The 17,885-nt window shown below is 37.4% G+C and overlaps 1 protein-coding gene across 1 annotated transcript; it reads left to right on the top strand.

The window, feature by feature from the left end:
* The first annotated feature begins 1,952 nt into the window (after positions 1-1,952).
* On the top strand, positions 1,953-16,666 carry dbpb (D site albumin promoter binding protein b). Its single transcript, XM_053493865.1, has 5 exons — positions 1,953-2,431; positions 2,658-2,822; positions 5,967-6,347; positions 12,788-13,032; positions 14,504-16,666. The coding sequence occupies exons 2-5, from the start codon at positions 2,669-2,671 to the stop codon at positions 14,720-14,722; spliced, it is 999 nt and encodes a 332-aa protein (XP_053349840.1). The 5' UTR covers positions 1,953-2,431; positions 2,658-2,668; the 3' UTR covers positions 14,723-16,666.
* The last annotated feature ends 1,219 nt before the right edge of the window (positions 16,667-17,885 follow it).

The raw sequence follows: 17,885 nt of genomic DNA, 5'->3' as shown, positions 1-17,885 counted from the left end.
GGCAGCCAATGAGCGGATTCAGGGGGCGGAGACATTGTTTCTGTTAACCAATCGCAAAGAGGACAACGACACGGCCAGAGGGTTTTCCGCGTGCTGTGTACACGTGCGTTGGAAAGCGCTTGAGCTGTTCCCCGTTCCTCATTGGAGAGAAGGAGAGAGAGAGAGAGACAAACATGTCCACGGATTATGAGCAAAAACGTGCCTTTTATTATAAAGGCTTATGACGGTGATTTGTGATGTTATATCCATGTGATATGTTAATAAAGCACAAACATGTTATAAATGGTCAAAAAAAAAAAAAAAAACCTGCTTGTATTATAAACACTACAGGCGTGTCTAGGTGATCCTATAACTATATCACATAATGTACTCACAAGCCTCACCCTGGCAACTGTTAAGACTTGAGATAATTTATAAATATATAATTCTATCGTGCGGAGGTGTGTCATTACTATGCATCCGATATTTCACACCAAGTTCTGAAAATAAATGATGATACATGGAATTTCCTTGCACATGAGATCTACAAAGAGTGTATACACAATTTAGCCATAAGATTATTACTATCTGCCTAATATTAAAAAGGTCCTTGCTTTTGCCATCATAAAAAGTCATGCACTGTGTCATGAGTGTTCTGACACCTTTCTATCACAACCAGCATTAACCATTTCATCAATTTGATCTTCTATTGGATCGGTCTACACTGGCTAGCCTTCAGTGTCTTCATGTGCATTCAGTGAGCCTTTGCCATCCATGACTCTGTCAACAGATTATTTTTCTGTTCTTAACTCTGTTTCTTGAAGAGCCCTCCTTTAACACACACAACACAATTCAGAGAGGGCTGTTACTTAGCTGATTAGTTAAATCGGGGGGTACTTGGAGCTAAGGAAGCAGTTAAATGTTCTGGTTACTTGTACAGATCTGACAATGTGGGCAACATTTTCAGTTCACTCATTTGCCTTCCTTGGATTATTTTTGGTACGAAAACTGAAGTTTTGATGTTGCTTTGACCCAGTCCTTTGGTCATCCCTATTTGGCCCTTGTCAAAATCACTCAAATCCTTATGCTTGCTCTTTTTCTTCCTCCAAATACAGCAAATTCAGAATAAAAGGTTCACTTGCTGCCTAACATATCCCACCCACCTTCAGCTGCCACTGTAACAATATATTGAAAATGTAGCTAATGTTAGAAGGACCAAATTGTAATGGCTAAAAGACTGGGTTAGAGCAACTCCAAAACAGCTGCACTTGGCCCTTCTCATAGGTGGATGAAAGTGGGTGGGATATGTTGGGCAGTAAGTAAACGTTTTCCCCTGAAGTTGATGTGTAGCTTAAATGTGAAGTTGATGTGGAAGCAGAAAAAATGGGCAAACATAAGGATTTAAGTGACTTTGACAAGGGCTAAATTGTGCTGGCTAGAGGACTGGGTCAGAGCAACTTCAAAACTGCAGCCCTTGTGGGATGTTCCCAGGTTGCAGTGGTCAGGACATACCACCAAAAAGGGGTCCAACAAAGGAAAACTGGGGAACTGGCAACAGGGTCATAGCTGCCCAAGACTTCCTGATGTACAGTACATTGGAAACGAAGGCTGGCCAGTGTAGGCTGATCCAGTAGAAGTAGCTCAAATTGCGGAAAAGGTAAAATAATATACATATATAGCAGCCTTTCGTCCATATTATACTATAAAAAGACAGGGCTGGATTTATATTCAGGATTTTCACATTTGTGTTGTGTAAAATGATACACATACATCTCGCCTTGTCTTTGTATAGTATAATATGGACGGAAGCCTGCCATCCTCTCTCTCTCTCTCTCTCTCTCTCCATTCAGTCCAGCGTCTGCTGAGCTCGCGGGAGATCTGACGTCACGTGACTGCCCCGGGTTCGTTCCGGCTGAGCGCGGAGCTCACGTGCTCGCTCAGAGAGGAGGAGGAGGAGGAGGAGAAACGGCTGCAGGAAAAAAAAGCGAAGCGATAAGGTCCGACCAACCGGCACTGCGCAGCTGCACCCGTGTCCTGTATATTTTATTTTCCCTTCGGTTTTGTTTTCATTCGTTGTTGTTGTTTTTTTTGGGACGAGGCTGCTTCCTTTGCTCAGTTAATGTGAATTTTTATTATTAGTATTATTATTATTATTATTATTACTGCTGCGCTGTTTTTAAACAGGATTGGAATTTTCACTCCTTGTCTTCCTATAAGCAACTTTTCTGTTTACTGCAAGACCTGTTTCTCCGGGCGTCTGACACTTTCGGCTGGTTGGTCTGTATGGACAGATATACGTCGCAAAATTGAGCTTTTTTTTTCTTTTTCTTTAAAGTTTAAGCCGACAAATATTTTATCACCTTGGAGTTAAGGAAGGCGTTTAATCCACTGGACTGTCACCAAATGCAATTACAATGACACTCTCTTCTTCGTGCTCTCGACACGACTAAAGGTAAATATCTGCTTAAGGCTACTAATCATTTCCTAATGTTTGTCTTGATGATTGTCACTGCTTTCCTTTGCATAGCCCTTGGTAGTTCTACACTTCATGATCTGTCATCAGATTGTTTCTCATGCTTGTACAGTTTCCACTGATTTATTTGTTTATTTGCTTGTGTGTGTGTGTGTGTGTGTGTGTTAACTACTATATTGTCATATACTTGTCCTACTCTCTTTAGTAAACCAGATAATGGCAGGGCCTCCTTCCCAGCGCCTGTTGCCCCCTTCTGGACCCAAAACACACTTCAGGAGCTTAGACCATGCAGGAGGAACAGACTCGTTGAACACTGGACCAGTCAACACTGGGCCAGACCTCAAATCACCACCACAAACCCCACTCAGAGGTGATCAGAGCTTTAAAGACTGCTGTCAAATTAAGGTTGTGTGTCCGCTGTAGTGTCCGTACCGTAGCCTCCGAGTTCAAATCAACGCTGTGGCTTAGTTTGCTAAAGTCGCTTATTGTTTAAATGCCGGTTGGTGTTTTTGTCTTGAGTTGTTGGTAGTTGCCATGGTTTTTGTGGTCCTGCATGGCTAGTGAGACATGGTTGCAAAAACTACATAGCTATTTGCGGTGGAAACACTAGCATTTCATCTAGTTATCTTTATTTGTGAATAAGGTTGAGGCTGTCAGCATTTCACAGTACAGTATGTATTAAGGATATTCAGCAAAACATTCTTGAAGCCCCAGGTACATCAAATTCCTCCCATACAAAGGACTGGATAAGAAATTATCATGGCTGAACAGCAACTCCAGTTACCTTTTAATCTTTAGTGTTTCAGTAACTATGCCTTAGATTGTGGGTAAAGTGGTTAAAGTCAGATCAGATGTAAAATTGCATTGAAAATGACATGTAGCAAAGATTAGACCAGAAAGGATCAATTTAACATTGCACAGGCTAAATCATTCACATAAATGATCGTGATTGGTTGCGGGAGAGGATCTGCTACAGAAGACTTGCAGGTTTACGTTCACAATACAGGAGTTCAAATCCCATTTGCATAAAGTTTAACTCTTCTCACTCCTTGCCAATCTTTGCTTTACCTACCATAAAAAATTATGATGGTAGGTAAAGCAAAATTATGAACTACTATTAGGAACTCAAAAGTTTTTCCACCATTGTTAATGCAATAATTTTAATGCTGTACTAGCAATAATGTAATAGATTATTGTTTTTGTGATTTGTGCCATTTAATTAGAGATGCAGAAAAAATATTTTTTACATTGGGCTATCAATGTGTATATAAATAAATGTTAAATAGCATTATTTATGTAAAATAAGGTTTGCAAATTTCTATAAGGTTTATCCAAGCAGCTGAGCTGCTGATTAGCTTTACATTAGCCATTCACCTAAGAACATGTAGCAAAAAGCATGTTTTTTATTTACTTGAATTCTGTAAAGTGTTAATAAACTAGTAAGAATTAAATTCAGTGTTTAGAATACACAACAGTATAGACTCTAGCAAATGCTCTAACCAGAGGCAGAATCTGCTGTAATCAGTGAACATTTTTTCAGCTTTGGTGCACTCAATCAAAAAGTGCCCCGCATTCAGATGCCCTTGCAGAAGGAGATGTTGACAGCTGTTCGCCACAAGATCAGCATTATGAGACGAGATCCTATGTATTGCTCTAAACTGAAAACTGAAGGATTTTTTTTTGTTCAGTGACTATGTGAAATTGGTGTATGATTAACCTGGTCAAGGATCAGGCATTTTGATCTTAGACAGATTATAAACCAAGTGAAAAGCCACCTGCTGCATTAATTCCAAAGGTTTATTTGCAGCTCAAATGCCAGCCCACAGGGATTTAGGTACATTTGTTCAAACATATAGGATTTATTGCCATTTAGGTTTAAGAAAGAATCTCTAACAAGCTTAATGAAATTTTTCTAATGGTGGGAAGGCACTGGTTATTTCGATACAGAATTTCTATAGCCATTGGATGCATCATTAGTTATGTCACAAGGCTGAGAAAAAAAAAAGATTGACATATTTATAAAATCAATGTTACCTTAAACAACACACATAATAAAGATAACCTCTATCTTTTCTGAATATGCAACTGCAACTTCACAAATTTTTATAACTTTGACTGATCAGTGCAGGATAGTGTAAAGGCTGATGTTACTGAAAACATATGTACCTTTTTGCAGTGGCTGTAGTGACACTGAAGTTATTTCTAATATAGATATCATGTCACACACAATAAACACCACAGTTCCTTCTGACAACTGAATTTTTTAGCCCTTTTTTAATTTAGAGAAACAGCAGTTAATGGTTGGTTATAACTCAAAAGAGCTTGGTTTTTCTTTGCTAAATGTTATATCTCTGACAGTGATGTGGAGTTGGCTGCTAATGACTTAGGATATTGAATTGGTGTTTTAATTGTCAAATGGACTATTATAGCATCGCTATTGCACATTAGTAGTGGAGGGAGACTACTAATGACAGCTCTAATAGTATGGGTTATAATAGCATCAGCATCTGCTGTGAGAAATGGATTTGCTGTTTTTTAGAGTGTATGAGACTAATGTGGTATGATTGAAGCTCTAGTTTTGCAGCTTCCTCATGTTCAGTCTGTGCCTGCAGCTGTGGCCTATTCGGATGATTCAAGCTTATAATGCATTTTCTAGACCTTTTAGGGATAGCGGTGTTTGTGGCAATGTATGCTGTAGTTTTGGACAAAATTAGTCCCATGAGCAGATTAGCACAAGCATGTGCATTAGGAGTGACCTATAGAACAGGCGTTAAACATTTAAGTCTAGTACATTATAGTAGCCCAAGCCCTTGCAAATAGAGATAAGCTACTGAGATGAATTTACATATACCAAGAACTCAAGGGTGACGTGTGCTACAGAAAAAAAATATATTGCGCAGTCAATTTATGGTGTTCTGTTTGTATTGTATGAATATATTTTGAATTGCTTTTTTTATACCTCTTTGCAAAGCTTACAGTGAAAAAATCGAATCTCTAATAAAGACTCTAAGGAAATGCTGTTATAAATAATTCCACCCATTATGTATATTTCATAATTTTTTATTTCACTGACTTTTAAGTTTGTAAATATTTGAAATGAGATTAAATTGAGCATGGATTACATCTCAAATTTGATCAGGACCTGCATGCTTTGATGAGAAACAGTACTGTAACTCACAGCTTTGAAAATCAGCTATGACCAAGCATTACTTTATTTTCAGTGAATAAACTCACTGGATAATAAGAGCATGTACCTAAAACCTGGTGCTGTAATCATAGAGAAGGTCTCATATTTGTAATGTTCCTCCTTCTGGCTCATTCATTAGATATTTAAATCTATAGCAGGACAGTTAAAAGCTTATAAAAAATTTAACAGAATGCAAGGAACTGTAAAGCATAACCTTTAAAAAAAAAATCAATTTTTTTTTTTTGTTTGTTTTATTAATTTTTTCCCCTCAATATACAATATACAAATTGTATTTCATTGCATATTTTCCATCTTTCCATAACCCAGATAAGGACAGGCTGGACATGGATGAGGATTCTCTGGGACGTTGCTCCATCCGTGACAGGAGCAGCATTGGGCAAGTTGCAGATGGCAACGGTTTAGGGACAGGGGCAGGCACCTTCCAGAGCCTGTGGGAGCGGACAGTGGCGTCCGATCCCGGTTTGTTCCAGCTACACTACATGGACCTGGGCGAGTTCCTGACGGAGAACGGCATGGCCATGCATGGAGCTCAAATTCCCTCCCAGAGCTCGCAGTGCCCTTCTACATCTCCTTCTCCGTGCTCTTCCTCTTCCTCGTCTTCAGCTTCCGCCGCCTCACCACCTACGCTACTTGGCTTGGACATGCAGGTCCAGCAGAGCATGCTGGGAGCTGTCGGCTGCTTGCACAGTGAGTTTGTTTGGTGGGCACAGTTTTTGCTGGTGCAATTTGGGAGACTTTAACCTTGAGTTGGGGCTTGCAAAAAGGCAGAGTGCTTAGACATAATGTGAATAATAATTCACAACAATTCAGCTAATTTTAGAACAAAGTCATTTCATGGCGCAACAGAATCAACACTCCACAGCAGGCCTATGAGATATTGATTTTTTTCCATGCTCAGGATTTTCCATTTTCAAATATCGCTGAAAGTGATTTAATTGTCCAGAGCCTAAAAAAAGATTAGCAAAAGCGCATTGCAACAATTTCAGGCTTAAGGAGAGTAGGGAAGAGCATCAGAATATCAGCTGTGCAGTTGGGAACTGTGGCAATCATGAAAACACAGCTGCATGGTGGATTTTTAGTGATTCTGCAGTATCACTGCAGCATGTCTATAAATACAGTATAACTGTTATGCATTTGTAACAATAAAAAAAAAAACAGAGGAGCACATTTCAGTATAATCCTTTCACAAAATCGATTGTCTTATGTTCTTATGCACGGCTGGCATTTTCACTGTCGATGCTGCTCACAGGAGAACAGTTGTGAGAAGATCAAAAAGGAAAAAAAAAACACAACAGGAAATTTAATCACATTTTAATTATCATAATCATTAATTGGATTAGATTAGATTAGATTAGTTAATTTGTTGAAGGCTTGTTTAACATTTTTGGAAATCACTTTGATAATTTTTTTAAATTGATATATATTTTAAACATTACTAGTACTGTGCAAAAGACTTGAGCCACCCCTCATTTTTTCATATTAAAAGAAATTAAATTCTGTTCATTAAATCAAAGAAATGGGAACATATGTTTTACAGTAACAAGCTGCAAACCTCAGCAGCAACCTCATTTCCCCTCTTGACTTTTCCAACCACTAACCATTCAGCATCACCGGCATACTAATCACCTGACTGATCATCTGTCTTATTCAGTCTATTTATATAGCACTTAACAATGGGCATTGTCATAAAGAATTTCTACAGTATAATACAAAAAATATAACTAATATATATTAGTTTATATATCAAACTGTGCATGTCTATTTACTTTTGTCTAATCTTAGCTCAGTCAAACAGTCACTGATAAATTTTATTTCACATGAACGAACTAAAAATATTCAATTTACCTTGTCAAAAAGCAGCAAGAGTCAAAAAACTGCTCTTATGGATAGAGCTAACAGGAGGGTCCCTTAGTTCCTTAGGTCCCAGGATTTCAAAATACTGCACCTTTGCAGATCATTTTAGATTTATATGTCAGATGGTTCTTCTCTGGTTTTACTGGGGAAAAGAAATCGTATGTTTTAAAATTATAATGTGTACTAGCATACTCTGATGTTTTTTGCAGAGCTCCTACCCAAAATGCATAAAGGGGAAAATAATATTGGTATTTTGCAATTATGCTGTCATAACTGAAAAGCAGTATTAATATGTTTGATCTTTTAACTGAAGATTTTTTCATCTTTAAACAGATTTGAATATTTTTACTAAGGCTCTATAGTATGTACTGTGTACTATCCATGTGTCAGAAGTTGCTATACTGTATGACTTACGTCATTATCATCACAGCCACTGCAAGAAGGAGCATAGGTTTCAATGTCAGCGTTTATAACCTATGGTAGCTAGCTAAAATATAATAACATTTAAAATTTGGGCCCATGTGGGGTCTGTGTGGTCCCATTTTAAATGAAAATATCCCAGTGAACTGGAAACAGGAAGTTTGACTGCTCTATTATATGTGGATAGGGAAAAAAGCTCCAGGACTGGTAGCTCAGTAAACCTGTATTCCATTTCCCTTTGGATTTGTCAGTGTATAAAATCCTGAGGAGGTTTGTGATATTGGCACTTTGGCAAGAGTGAGCATATGGGGTTTGTTTCCAGTTGCAGGATTTGAAATGTTAATTAAAAGGTTTCAGGGCTTTGTAGGATTTACATACATGCAAATATTTAATCTCGCTCATATTACTGCAGTTGTTATATTGCAGTCTTTAAAAGTACCATCCATATATAAGCCGCTGGTTACCATGTGTTTGTGCATGTGCATGTGTTCGTGTGTCTATGGCCCTTGTTTATCCTGTGTTATAAAGCAGTTAAGATTGGGTTGGGTTTGGAATGTACTGTAAGTAAACTGCTATCAGTCCTCACATGCTGACAGAGGGACTATGCACAAGATAAAAGCATGCAAAAGAAAGACAGGGGGGTGGGATTGGGGGTAAAGAAGAAAAGAGACTGAGAGCCTTACTGAATTGTGAATGTGATAGAAAAGAATGGAAGAACAAGATGGAACAAAATCATACATAAAGAATTGCAGGATGTTTGTGTCTGTGTGTGTGTGTGCGCGCGAGTGTGCGTGCGCATGCGTGCGCATGTTAACGCTCTTGGTCCATGTGCACATGCTTCATCACGTGCCAGGACAAAGTATGGAGCAGAGTGAAGGAAGGGGGGGGGGTATAGAAAGATAGATAGATAGATAGATAGGGAGAGAGAGGGGTGGAGGAGGAGTAGGAGTGGTTTAGTTCTGTGTGTGTGTGTGTGTGTGTGTGTGTGTGTGTGTGTGTGTGTGTGACAGTGCAAGAGAACAACTGTACTTTAGAGTAAATGTTTACTTTGTGCAGCAGAGGGCAAGAGAGAGATTACAGATGTTCTGTAGAGAGACCCTGTCCCATTCTTTTTCTGTATTCTGTTTTTATATGCAGCAATAGTAATAAATATGGATTTCAAGGGGCCAATAGATCACACACTTCTTATTGAGCGTGGTAGTATTTAAACAATTCTTTACAACTTTTAAAAGGGTTATATGGTTTACATGTGATTGAATTATGTTAGTTTGTGTGTGTGTGTCTAGGTGGCTGGGTGGGTTGTGTGAGAGCAAAGTCAAATAGAAAATGCTGAAATGTATGCTGTGTTTAACTGCTGCCATCTGGTGGAAATGTAGAGAATAACCACCTGCATTGAAATACTGTATATGATAACATCATGAAAGATCTGATGCAAAAATAAAATAATAAAAAAAAAGCCTTAAAGAGGCGTGTAAATATAAAAGACGTTTAACTTGTTTTATATTATTGGATGGGATTTGTGAATTTCATACAAATTCACATTTCATACAAACCTAAATAATTCTTTTGACTATGTAAAGCTGCTTTGCGGCAATGAAAATTGCTAAAAGCGCTATACAAATAAAATTGAATTGAATTGAAAAATTTGTGTCATTTCAGTGAACAGGATGTTGCACTCTTCCTTGAATTCACCATTATTAAAGTGTAGAATAAGTTAATAACATAAATTGGTGATACTGTCCAGAGTTGATTTTTTCAACAGGAATGAGTGTACTTATTAGGCTACACTAATCAGTCTTTGAGCTTCGGACAAACAATTGACAATGATCAAAATGCTAAAAGCTCTTTTCCGATAGCAGGCTATGGAGAGAGTGGGTTAAAACACCACATGGATTTTTTTTGGCTCATGATGCTTGTGAGCTGTTTTTGAATCTAAAAGGTTGACTTCTTAGACTCATGTTTAGAATTGGCAGCCTGCGTTGCAAGTTATTTCTGAAAAACACACACACACAATCTCTGTTACAGCTACTGACAACTTTGGGGTTTTTGGCATGAGTATGGTTCTTTGAGAACCTGGCAGAACAGTTTTGCATCTTTCAGTCCTGAGTCGCATCATACCTGCCATATGAGATAATTCAGGTGATAGCCATATACAGGTCATCCAAAAGGCTGGATGCATAGACCAAAATGTATTTCAAATTATAATTATGGCAATTACTGAAATTGGAAACCTCGGACTTCAAGACAATTGTGTATACAGTGGAACCTCGGATTGCGAGTAACACGGTTTGATTTTAATTAAATTTTGACTCGGAAAAAACGAACAAGTCTTGGCTTACGAGTACAAAGTCTCATGTATCACGCATGCGCCGAGCGTCACGTGATTACAACTGAGCCAATGGTTTTTCTCTCCCTTGCGTGTGTGTACAGCGCGCGTCTAAAGCAAAAATTTTATTTCATTTACGAGTCTTTTATGAAACTAATTATACTCGTAATCCAAGGTTCCACTATACACTAAATATAAGAAGGTTAAGAATTTCCTAATATATAAAAACTGATGTTGAGATAATTTCTTCCTTTAGTGCAGCAATTGTTCTAATTGTTCTACTTGTTAGAGCCTGTTTTTTTTTGTTAAGGCTCCTATTGTTAGTTTTAAAACCATTATGGAAATATAAAAGAAAGAAAAAGTTCATATAGGGAAAAATGCCAACACATCCATCTAATATGTATTTTTTCTGCCCTGATGATACAAAAAAATTCCAATACACTAAAAGGTTCTGGTAGCATGAGTAATCATTTATATACTTGAATTGGCGACCACATTCTGTGCTTTAATCAAAGCTAAAAGAGGTTAAAGTTGTGTGAAGGTTTGCACGGTCTCATTTTGCTTGGTGGGTTTTCTCCCGGAAGTAATATAGTACTCTGGTTTACTCCCAGAGTCCAAAAACATGCAGATTGGGTCAATTAGCATTCCCAAATTGTCCGTAGTCTGTGTTTGTGTGTGTGTGTGTGTGTGTGTGTCTGTGCCCTGTGAAGGATTTGCACCCTGGGATAGGCTCCAGGGCCTGTTACCCTGTACACAGGATAAGAGGTATAAAAAAAGAATGAATGACTGAATGAATGTTCCCACATATTGTCTAATAGAAGTGTTTTCAACTCTTGCATCCACTGAGAGTAATAATACAATAAGAATAAAATAGTCATGCTAATAAGTAATATGCTGGCATCATCTTAATGAACTTATAATAGCTGCATATTATAGATGGACAACTTATATATGCACATCACTGCATTCCCACAAGAAGACTGAGAAAAGAGGAAAACACACATACTTTTTATATATATTTATATATATATATATATATATATATATATATATATATATATATATATATATATAGTTTCAAGTGAATTGAAAGCAAAAACTTAATTTTGTGTGACTTTTTAATTGGTCCTGTGGGACATCAGCCTCTGAAACTTGCCTCTGAAACTAAAAAATAACAACAAAAAAACGAATATCTCTGAATACTATGTTTACTGTTTATACACATATTAATATTTGTTTGGAGGGCATTTATTTATTCATTCCGAGTACTGTGTTTGTATCCAGTTACATCTCTGGTACAGGAGATTATGCTAAAAGAGGTTTTATTTCTGCAACATAAGAAAGCTGTTTACTGTAAAAAAAAGTAAACAGCTGGTTTGCTATTTAGTTACTGTAAAATTCTACATTTTATACAAAGACATTATGAACCTACATTTTACAGTAAACTGACTTGTGAAAATACATCATTTGTCTATGCACATATCGTTCATTCTTTCTTTCTTTCTTTCTTTTTTTTGTAAAATAGGAACTTCGTTTATGTGTAGTTACAGGTTATTATTGTAAATGTGTATTGAAATATACATAGTACATATGATTACAGATGTATGTCAATATTATGAGCAATGTGATAAGCCTTTCAATACCTAATTAACCTAATAATTAATAATTATACAACAGTTCAGACTGGGTAATCTGATTGGATGCGAGTGTTGATAATGGACGGTAACACCGCAGGGATGTTAAACAATATGTATCACTCGCATCACTTGTTTTATAGTCGTTAATTACGCTAACTGACAGTCGCATCATGGGTGAAAGTGGGTCTATACGGTCCGCCATACTAAGGAGTAAGCAGCTACCTCTCAAAACCCACAAGCACTTTTAGCATCTTATAAACACTTAATAATGCTTCTAAGTTGCACTAGTTGCCTCTGTGTTGCTTTATTTATACCTATTTATAAGGCGGGTTACAAAGCTAACTAGTGTCTAAGGCAAACCTAAATATCAAACCCCTGTGTAACCACTAATCAATGGTTCTACTTGGTGTGTGACTATTTGGGGTTTAACCCCAGAATACAGAAATTAACAGAGCTGATATACTAAAGCGGAATAGATGGAACCATGAAGAGAATATTATGACATTGACAGGACTGTTCACTGTTCATGTTTTATTCTCCTCAACTTTTGGCTATATAGTACCAGTAAGAATTTAAAACAAGTTTTATTCTTGTTAATTACACTACTTATCAGACGCTAAGTCAGTAACCAGCTCATCCAGTCGCAGTTAGTACTGTATGTGCTTACTTATTATTTTTATGCAACGAAGTCTCATGATTCAGTGACTGGAACTTTTCACTTATTTCAATAGGGTATAAATTAGTGTATAGCAACGTGCCCTTACAAGAACAGAGTTCAAAAACAGATTTATTAGGATGTCAAATGTTCATATATGGCACTATTGTGACTTTTTGAATAAAATCTGGTATCCCTTACCTGCTCACACTCTCCTGTCTTTCCATTTCCTTAGGTCCTCCACAGGGCAGCCTTGAGACTACTCCATCTCCGTCCTGCCCGCCACTCACTGCCCCACCCGTAACCAACGCCAATGACATGGTGACGACCTTTGACCCTGACCCTGCTGATGTGGCCCTGTCCACCGTCCCAGGTCAGGAGGCATTTGATCCTCGCACACATTGCTTTAGCGAAGAGGATCTCAAGCCCCAGCCTGTGATCAAAAAGGCTCGTAAGATGCTCATCCCTGAAAACTTAAAGGTAAAAACATTTAGCGTTTTATATATGTATTAGAATAACAGTTTGATTGACTTATCGAAGGCCTTTACCTTTTTATCTATAAGGGGTAGAAGTCACCAGTCACCACCTGACTTTTATTGTCGACATTACATATTCTATAATTTTGTTATAATTTAAACCTTTAAAAAACGTTTATTGATTAATTAAATGTAGCCCATTCCTTATAACATTAGTTTTCGTAGTTAAAAACCAGGGACAACATTTTAACAATACAAAATAACATCGTCAGCATTTTAACTGAGCAGTACGTATCCCTGTCATCTACCATAATTATTTCTAAACAAACTTATCAAATAATAGACTCCTACCACACGGGCTGAAAATGTGGAAAAAGTTCAGAGTGTACCACCTGAAGGATTATAAAGAAAACTTGATGTTTTACTTTCCTAAATGCCTCCAAAGTCTCGAAACTCAACTTGACAGTGATTGTGTGAGTTGAGTAATTGCGAGTAACCTAGAGCTTCTAATGCGGACACTTAGGGCTTCAAACGCACACCATTTTTGCCTTATTTTCACTTGTGGTGTTTTGAGACTTGCATATGTAATGAGTGGGTTTGAGACAAGAAGAGAAAAAAAGCAGATCTGAGGTTTTTAACGTGATTTTTGATAATATAACACCAACAAATGTGTTTCTGTTGTGCCACTCTAAAGCTTCTGCGTTTGATACGGAATTGTTTATATCTGAGGCTGATCGGTCGGTCACCGGTCACGGCCAATCAAACCGGAAACCCAGACAATTCTGGTCACATATTTATTAAATATTTTTATTTAATGCGTAACTGAATTGTTTTATTCCCCCCACCCTCTATTATCAATAGATCTGGAAATTTACTTGAAGTGCTTCTGTTGGGTATATTCACAGCAGATAAAGTCTGATCTTATGAAACATTGTTCATTATCCTGGGAGTGAAGTTGAAAAGCTCTATTTAAATGATGAAACAATCTTGTGCAGCAATTAAGATCTGTTCTGTGTTTGAGATGTAATTCACTGCTCTCTTGCACTAGCGGTGTCATTGTATGAGATGCTGTTCTACCATTAAGAACTACACCGCTCCATGGAGAAGCAGCTCAAACTTCATCTAATTTCTTGTGTTTTCAAAGTGGTGATCGGTGTAAATTCACCATCTCTGTGGAATAGACTGTCTCTATACACATAAGCACTTCTTTCTGTCTCTTCCTTTCCAACTCTATTTTTGTCTACCTCTTCTTTGCCACTATTACGTGGCTCCTAAATAGATGGAAAGACAGATCTAGAGCGAGCTTTACTGATCCCTGATGGAAACAAGTTCACAAAATTCAGCTTTATAATCATCAGACATTGAAACCCAACAGATGGACCTAGTATTTCAAATGCTTCACATTCTCTTTACTTAGCTGCTCAAATAATCACTTGCTTCTCAGCTTTTCTCTTTTCTCCTTCCTTCGTGTACAGGATGAGAAATATTGGAATCGGCGTTTGAAGAACAACGAGGCGGCTAAGCGCTCACGGGACGCTCGGCGGGTGAAAGAGAACCAGATCTCGGTGCGTGCCGCCTTTTTGGAGCGAGAGAACGCTGCTCTACGTCTGGAAGTGGCCAACATGCGCAAGGAGCTCGGGCGCTGCCGCAACATTGTCAACAAATATGAAAACCGCTACGTCGAGCAGTTATGAACAGGAAAGGAGAGAGAGAAGTATACGGATCACTGAATGTGTTGAGTGACAAAGGACATGAGCTGCAACTCACACAAAGGCACAAAAAAGAAAAAGAGAAATACATGAACAGAAAGCGTAATGCAGGGAAATGGACAAACAGGTTGTTTATACTTTTGAGATAAGAAATATAGGATAAAGTTTTTTCCATAAAGGACAGAAATGTATATTTTTATAAATAGAGGCATTCAATATGGGAAAGAGGAATTTTTTCGAGGCTATTTGATGTGCTTATAGGGGAAGATTATTTTAGAAGTGTGTTTGATTGAGAAAGAATGTCAAACTATTGCTGTTTTCTGAAGCATCTTTAGTTGGTAATGCACTTAACGGGGGATGGACAGAACTATCTATATATAAGGGGAATAGAGGTGGAAAAGTATAGGGTTTTGGAGTAAAATTTTCATCAAATTGGTGGAATATTAATTTAAGACTGTGAAAGGTAAGATGTGTTTTAAAATTTGCTACAAATACTATGATTTGGTTTTGTTCAAGTACTTAAATAGTTGTGTAATTTTCATGCGTTTGTGATGAGAGTTCAGGTAGATAGTTCCGTTTTTTGGAAGACAGAACATTTCCTGAGTTTTGGCTTATTAAATTTATAATTAGCAGATCTAACAGGTTTTATATTGAATTGAGATTTGGGTTTCTTTAGGAGGAAGATGAGAGAGAGAGAGAAAGAATGGAATAGATTGAGATGCTTAATATTGACTTTTCCTTTTATTCTTTCTTCGCTCTCTGTTCATTGATTTGAATTATAAATGTATTGTGAAATTAGTCTTCACACATGTACTCAGTTTCCTTTTTTTCCTTTTACTGAAATAGACATCTCCTTCTCTCCTTCCTCCCACACAGTTAACACTACAACGTCTGCGCTCACCAGAACTGTTGGTGCCACAGTGTTTAACTCCCTCACGTACTTGAACCCTCTATAGAAATGATCCTTGCTGTGCAAAGCATACGCTTGTATAATACTGATACAAACGACAAGAATTATCCTTACCAGATTGTGTAGAACATACCGTCTGTATTGTATACAGATATTTAGTATATTTTCCACACAGATTTGCATTTTGAACTGATTCTGCTTTTGTAGGTTGCTTGAGTACGTGTGTGCAAAGCTGTTCCAGGAATCACAAGTTTTACATCTCTGTCATTTCTGGAATTTTTTTAATTTCAGCGACTGAACGGGAACAGTTACAAATCATGCCCTTGAGTTTTAATAATCTTCTTTTAAGAATCTCAATATTAATGCATTCACATCATGGCATGGCGCACTTCACTTGTTATAGCACCTTGAATATTGACCTCTCCTTACAGCTTCTAAATCTCTTTCTTTCTTTAGATCACTTATAAAGTTCTTTAAAATCTTATTGTACTAAATATTACATTTACCTGTAATATGATGAACTTTTGTTTTTCATTTAGCTTTGCTCTATATTTCTGTTCCTGTAAATGCACAACTCTTTCTTTAATTGTGCATGTTTTCGGCCACTTCGTCGTTGATAGCTCTCACCGGTTCTGACTGGTGCCAGGCGGATTTGCTTATCCAAAGAGTGCATCATAAACCCTTTGAGACACTCTTGTCATTGCCAGCGGTCACCACAAGCTGTCGAGGAACTGAACTTTTAATTTTCTGTTTAGACATTCCATTACTTTTTCAGTCGTTTTTGGTGATGTAGGTGTTTGAGCAGTGCACCCCCGCCCCCACCTGTTTTTTGTGTCAGCAGTGACAATATGATGATTTCCTTGCAACTTTCCATCTTGGTTAACAGACTCATGAACACAAGATGAACATCCTCATCATCCTTGAGTTATGCATCCCAGTGACCACTTTGCTCTTAGCCAAAGTATTTTGAGGAAATGTCTTTTAATGGAGAACACAAATAAATAATTCTTATTCACGAAGCTTGAATATTGTCTAGTTTTTTTTACAGTTACAGCCTGCAAGATCTTTAAACTATTCATCACATTTCTTGAATATATCATACTTGAATTTCTAAAAGTCTAAAAACCCATATTTTTATTTAAATAATTGCATGGAACAATATTAACTACATATCAGTAAAATGTCAAAAATCGCAGACACTTGCTTAATCCTGAAGAGCCCTGATTTGCAATCCTAGATGATATGATTAAATTCTAAGAACAATCATTTGTCATTAAACAGGCCCTGCATTCTTGTAAACCTTCCAAAGAATTTTCTGGCATGTTTTCATGATGTCTTGGTGACCTCATGATGCTACTTATTTTTGTGGCGTTCCAACTGTGACACTCTGACAAATGTTTTGCTTTTGTTGGCTGAATACATTTCTGGCATGTGACAATAGAAGGTTTTTAGGCCAGGTCAGCAGCTCTCACCACCTTCATGATTCTGTGTGGTTTTAGGGTTTTAGTAGGTTCATAAAAAAAGCCTTGAAAGCCACCAAAGGTAACTAAAGTTAAATATAATTATTTCCCTTGTGAGGCACTTATAGCATCTTAAAACCTCTAGCCTAGTTAAGAACATTTGGAGCAGTTAGGCATATCATTCAGACAAGCCTTTAAACAAGGCACGCCTTTATGAATGTAAATATAGAGGATTTACCTCAAGATGTAAATGACTGGTAACATTCAAGAATTGAAAGGCCAGATTAGACTTACCGAGAAATAAAATCTACAAAGATTCTTTGGAAAGATGAAACCAAGATTAACTTGTTTGCTAAAGAAGATTATGTAGCTGGAAATGAAGGGCTCATTTTCCAAATCATACCACATCATCGATCAAACAGGGTGAAGCCAATGTAATGGCATGGGCATGTATGGCTGTCAGTGTAACTGGGTCGCTGGTGTTTATTGATTATTAGACTGCTGATAGAAGCAGCAGGACGAATTTCTAAAGCATATAGAACAGTCTGCTCAGATTTAGTCAAGTGCTGTAAAACTTATAAGGAGCTACTAATGTACACGGTACAAAAGGATAATGAAACAAATCTGACACAAAAGCAACCCAAAGCAAAGAAATTAAATGTTCTTAAGGGGAAGAGTCAGTCACCTGACCTCAACCAAATCGAGCAGGCCTTTTATTTACTGAAGACAAGACTGAAAGTAGAAAAAAACAAGGAACAATTTGAATGCAGCTGCAGTA

Source organism: Clarias gariepinus, chromosome 4, assembly GCF_024256425.1.
Source record: "Clarias gariepinus isolate MV-2021 ecotype Netherlands chromosome 4, CGAR_prim_01v2, whole genome shotgun sequence".
NCBI classification, from domain to species: domain Eukaryota; kingdom Metazoa; phylum Chordata; class Actinopteri; order Siluriformes; family Clariidae; genus Clarias; species Clarias gariepinus.
Note: the sequence above shows the minus strand (reverse complement) of the source record. Positions and strands in the feature narration are given on the sequence as shown.

Bases quoted from the DNA above. Each gene is read 5' to 3' on its own strand.
- dbpb (XM_053493865.1), top strand. From the start codon at position 2,669: ATGGCAGGGCCTCCTTCCCAGCGCCTGTTGCCCCCTTCTGGACCCAAA. The intron at 2,823-5,966 runs GTGATCAGAGCT...TCCATAACCCAG, and splicing joins ACCACAAACCCCACTCAGAG to ATAAGGACAGGCTGGACATG. The intron at 6,348-12,787 runs GTGAGTTTGTTT...CCATTTCCTTAG, and splicing joins AGCTGTCGGCTGCTTGCACA to GTCCTCCACAGGGCAGCCTT.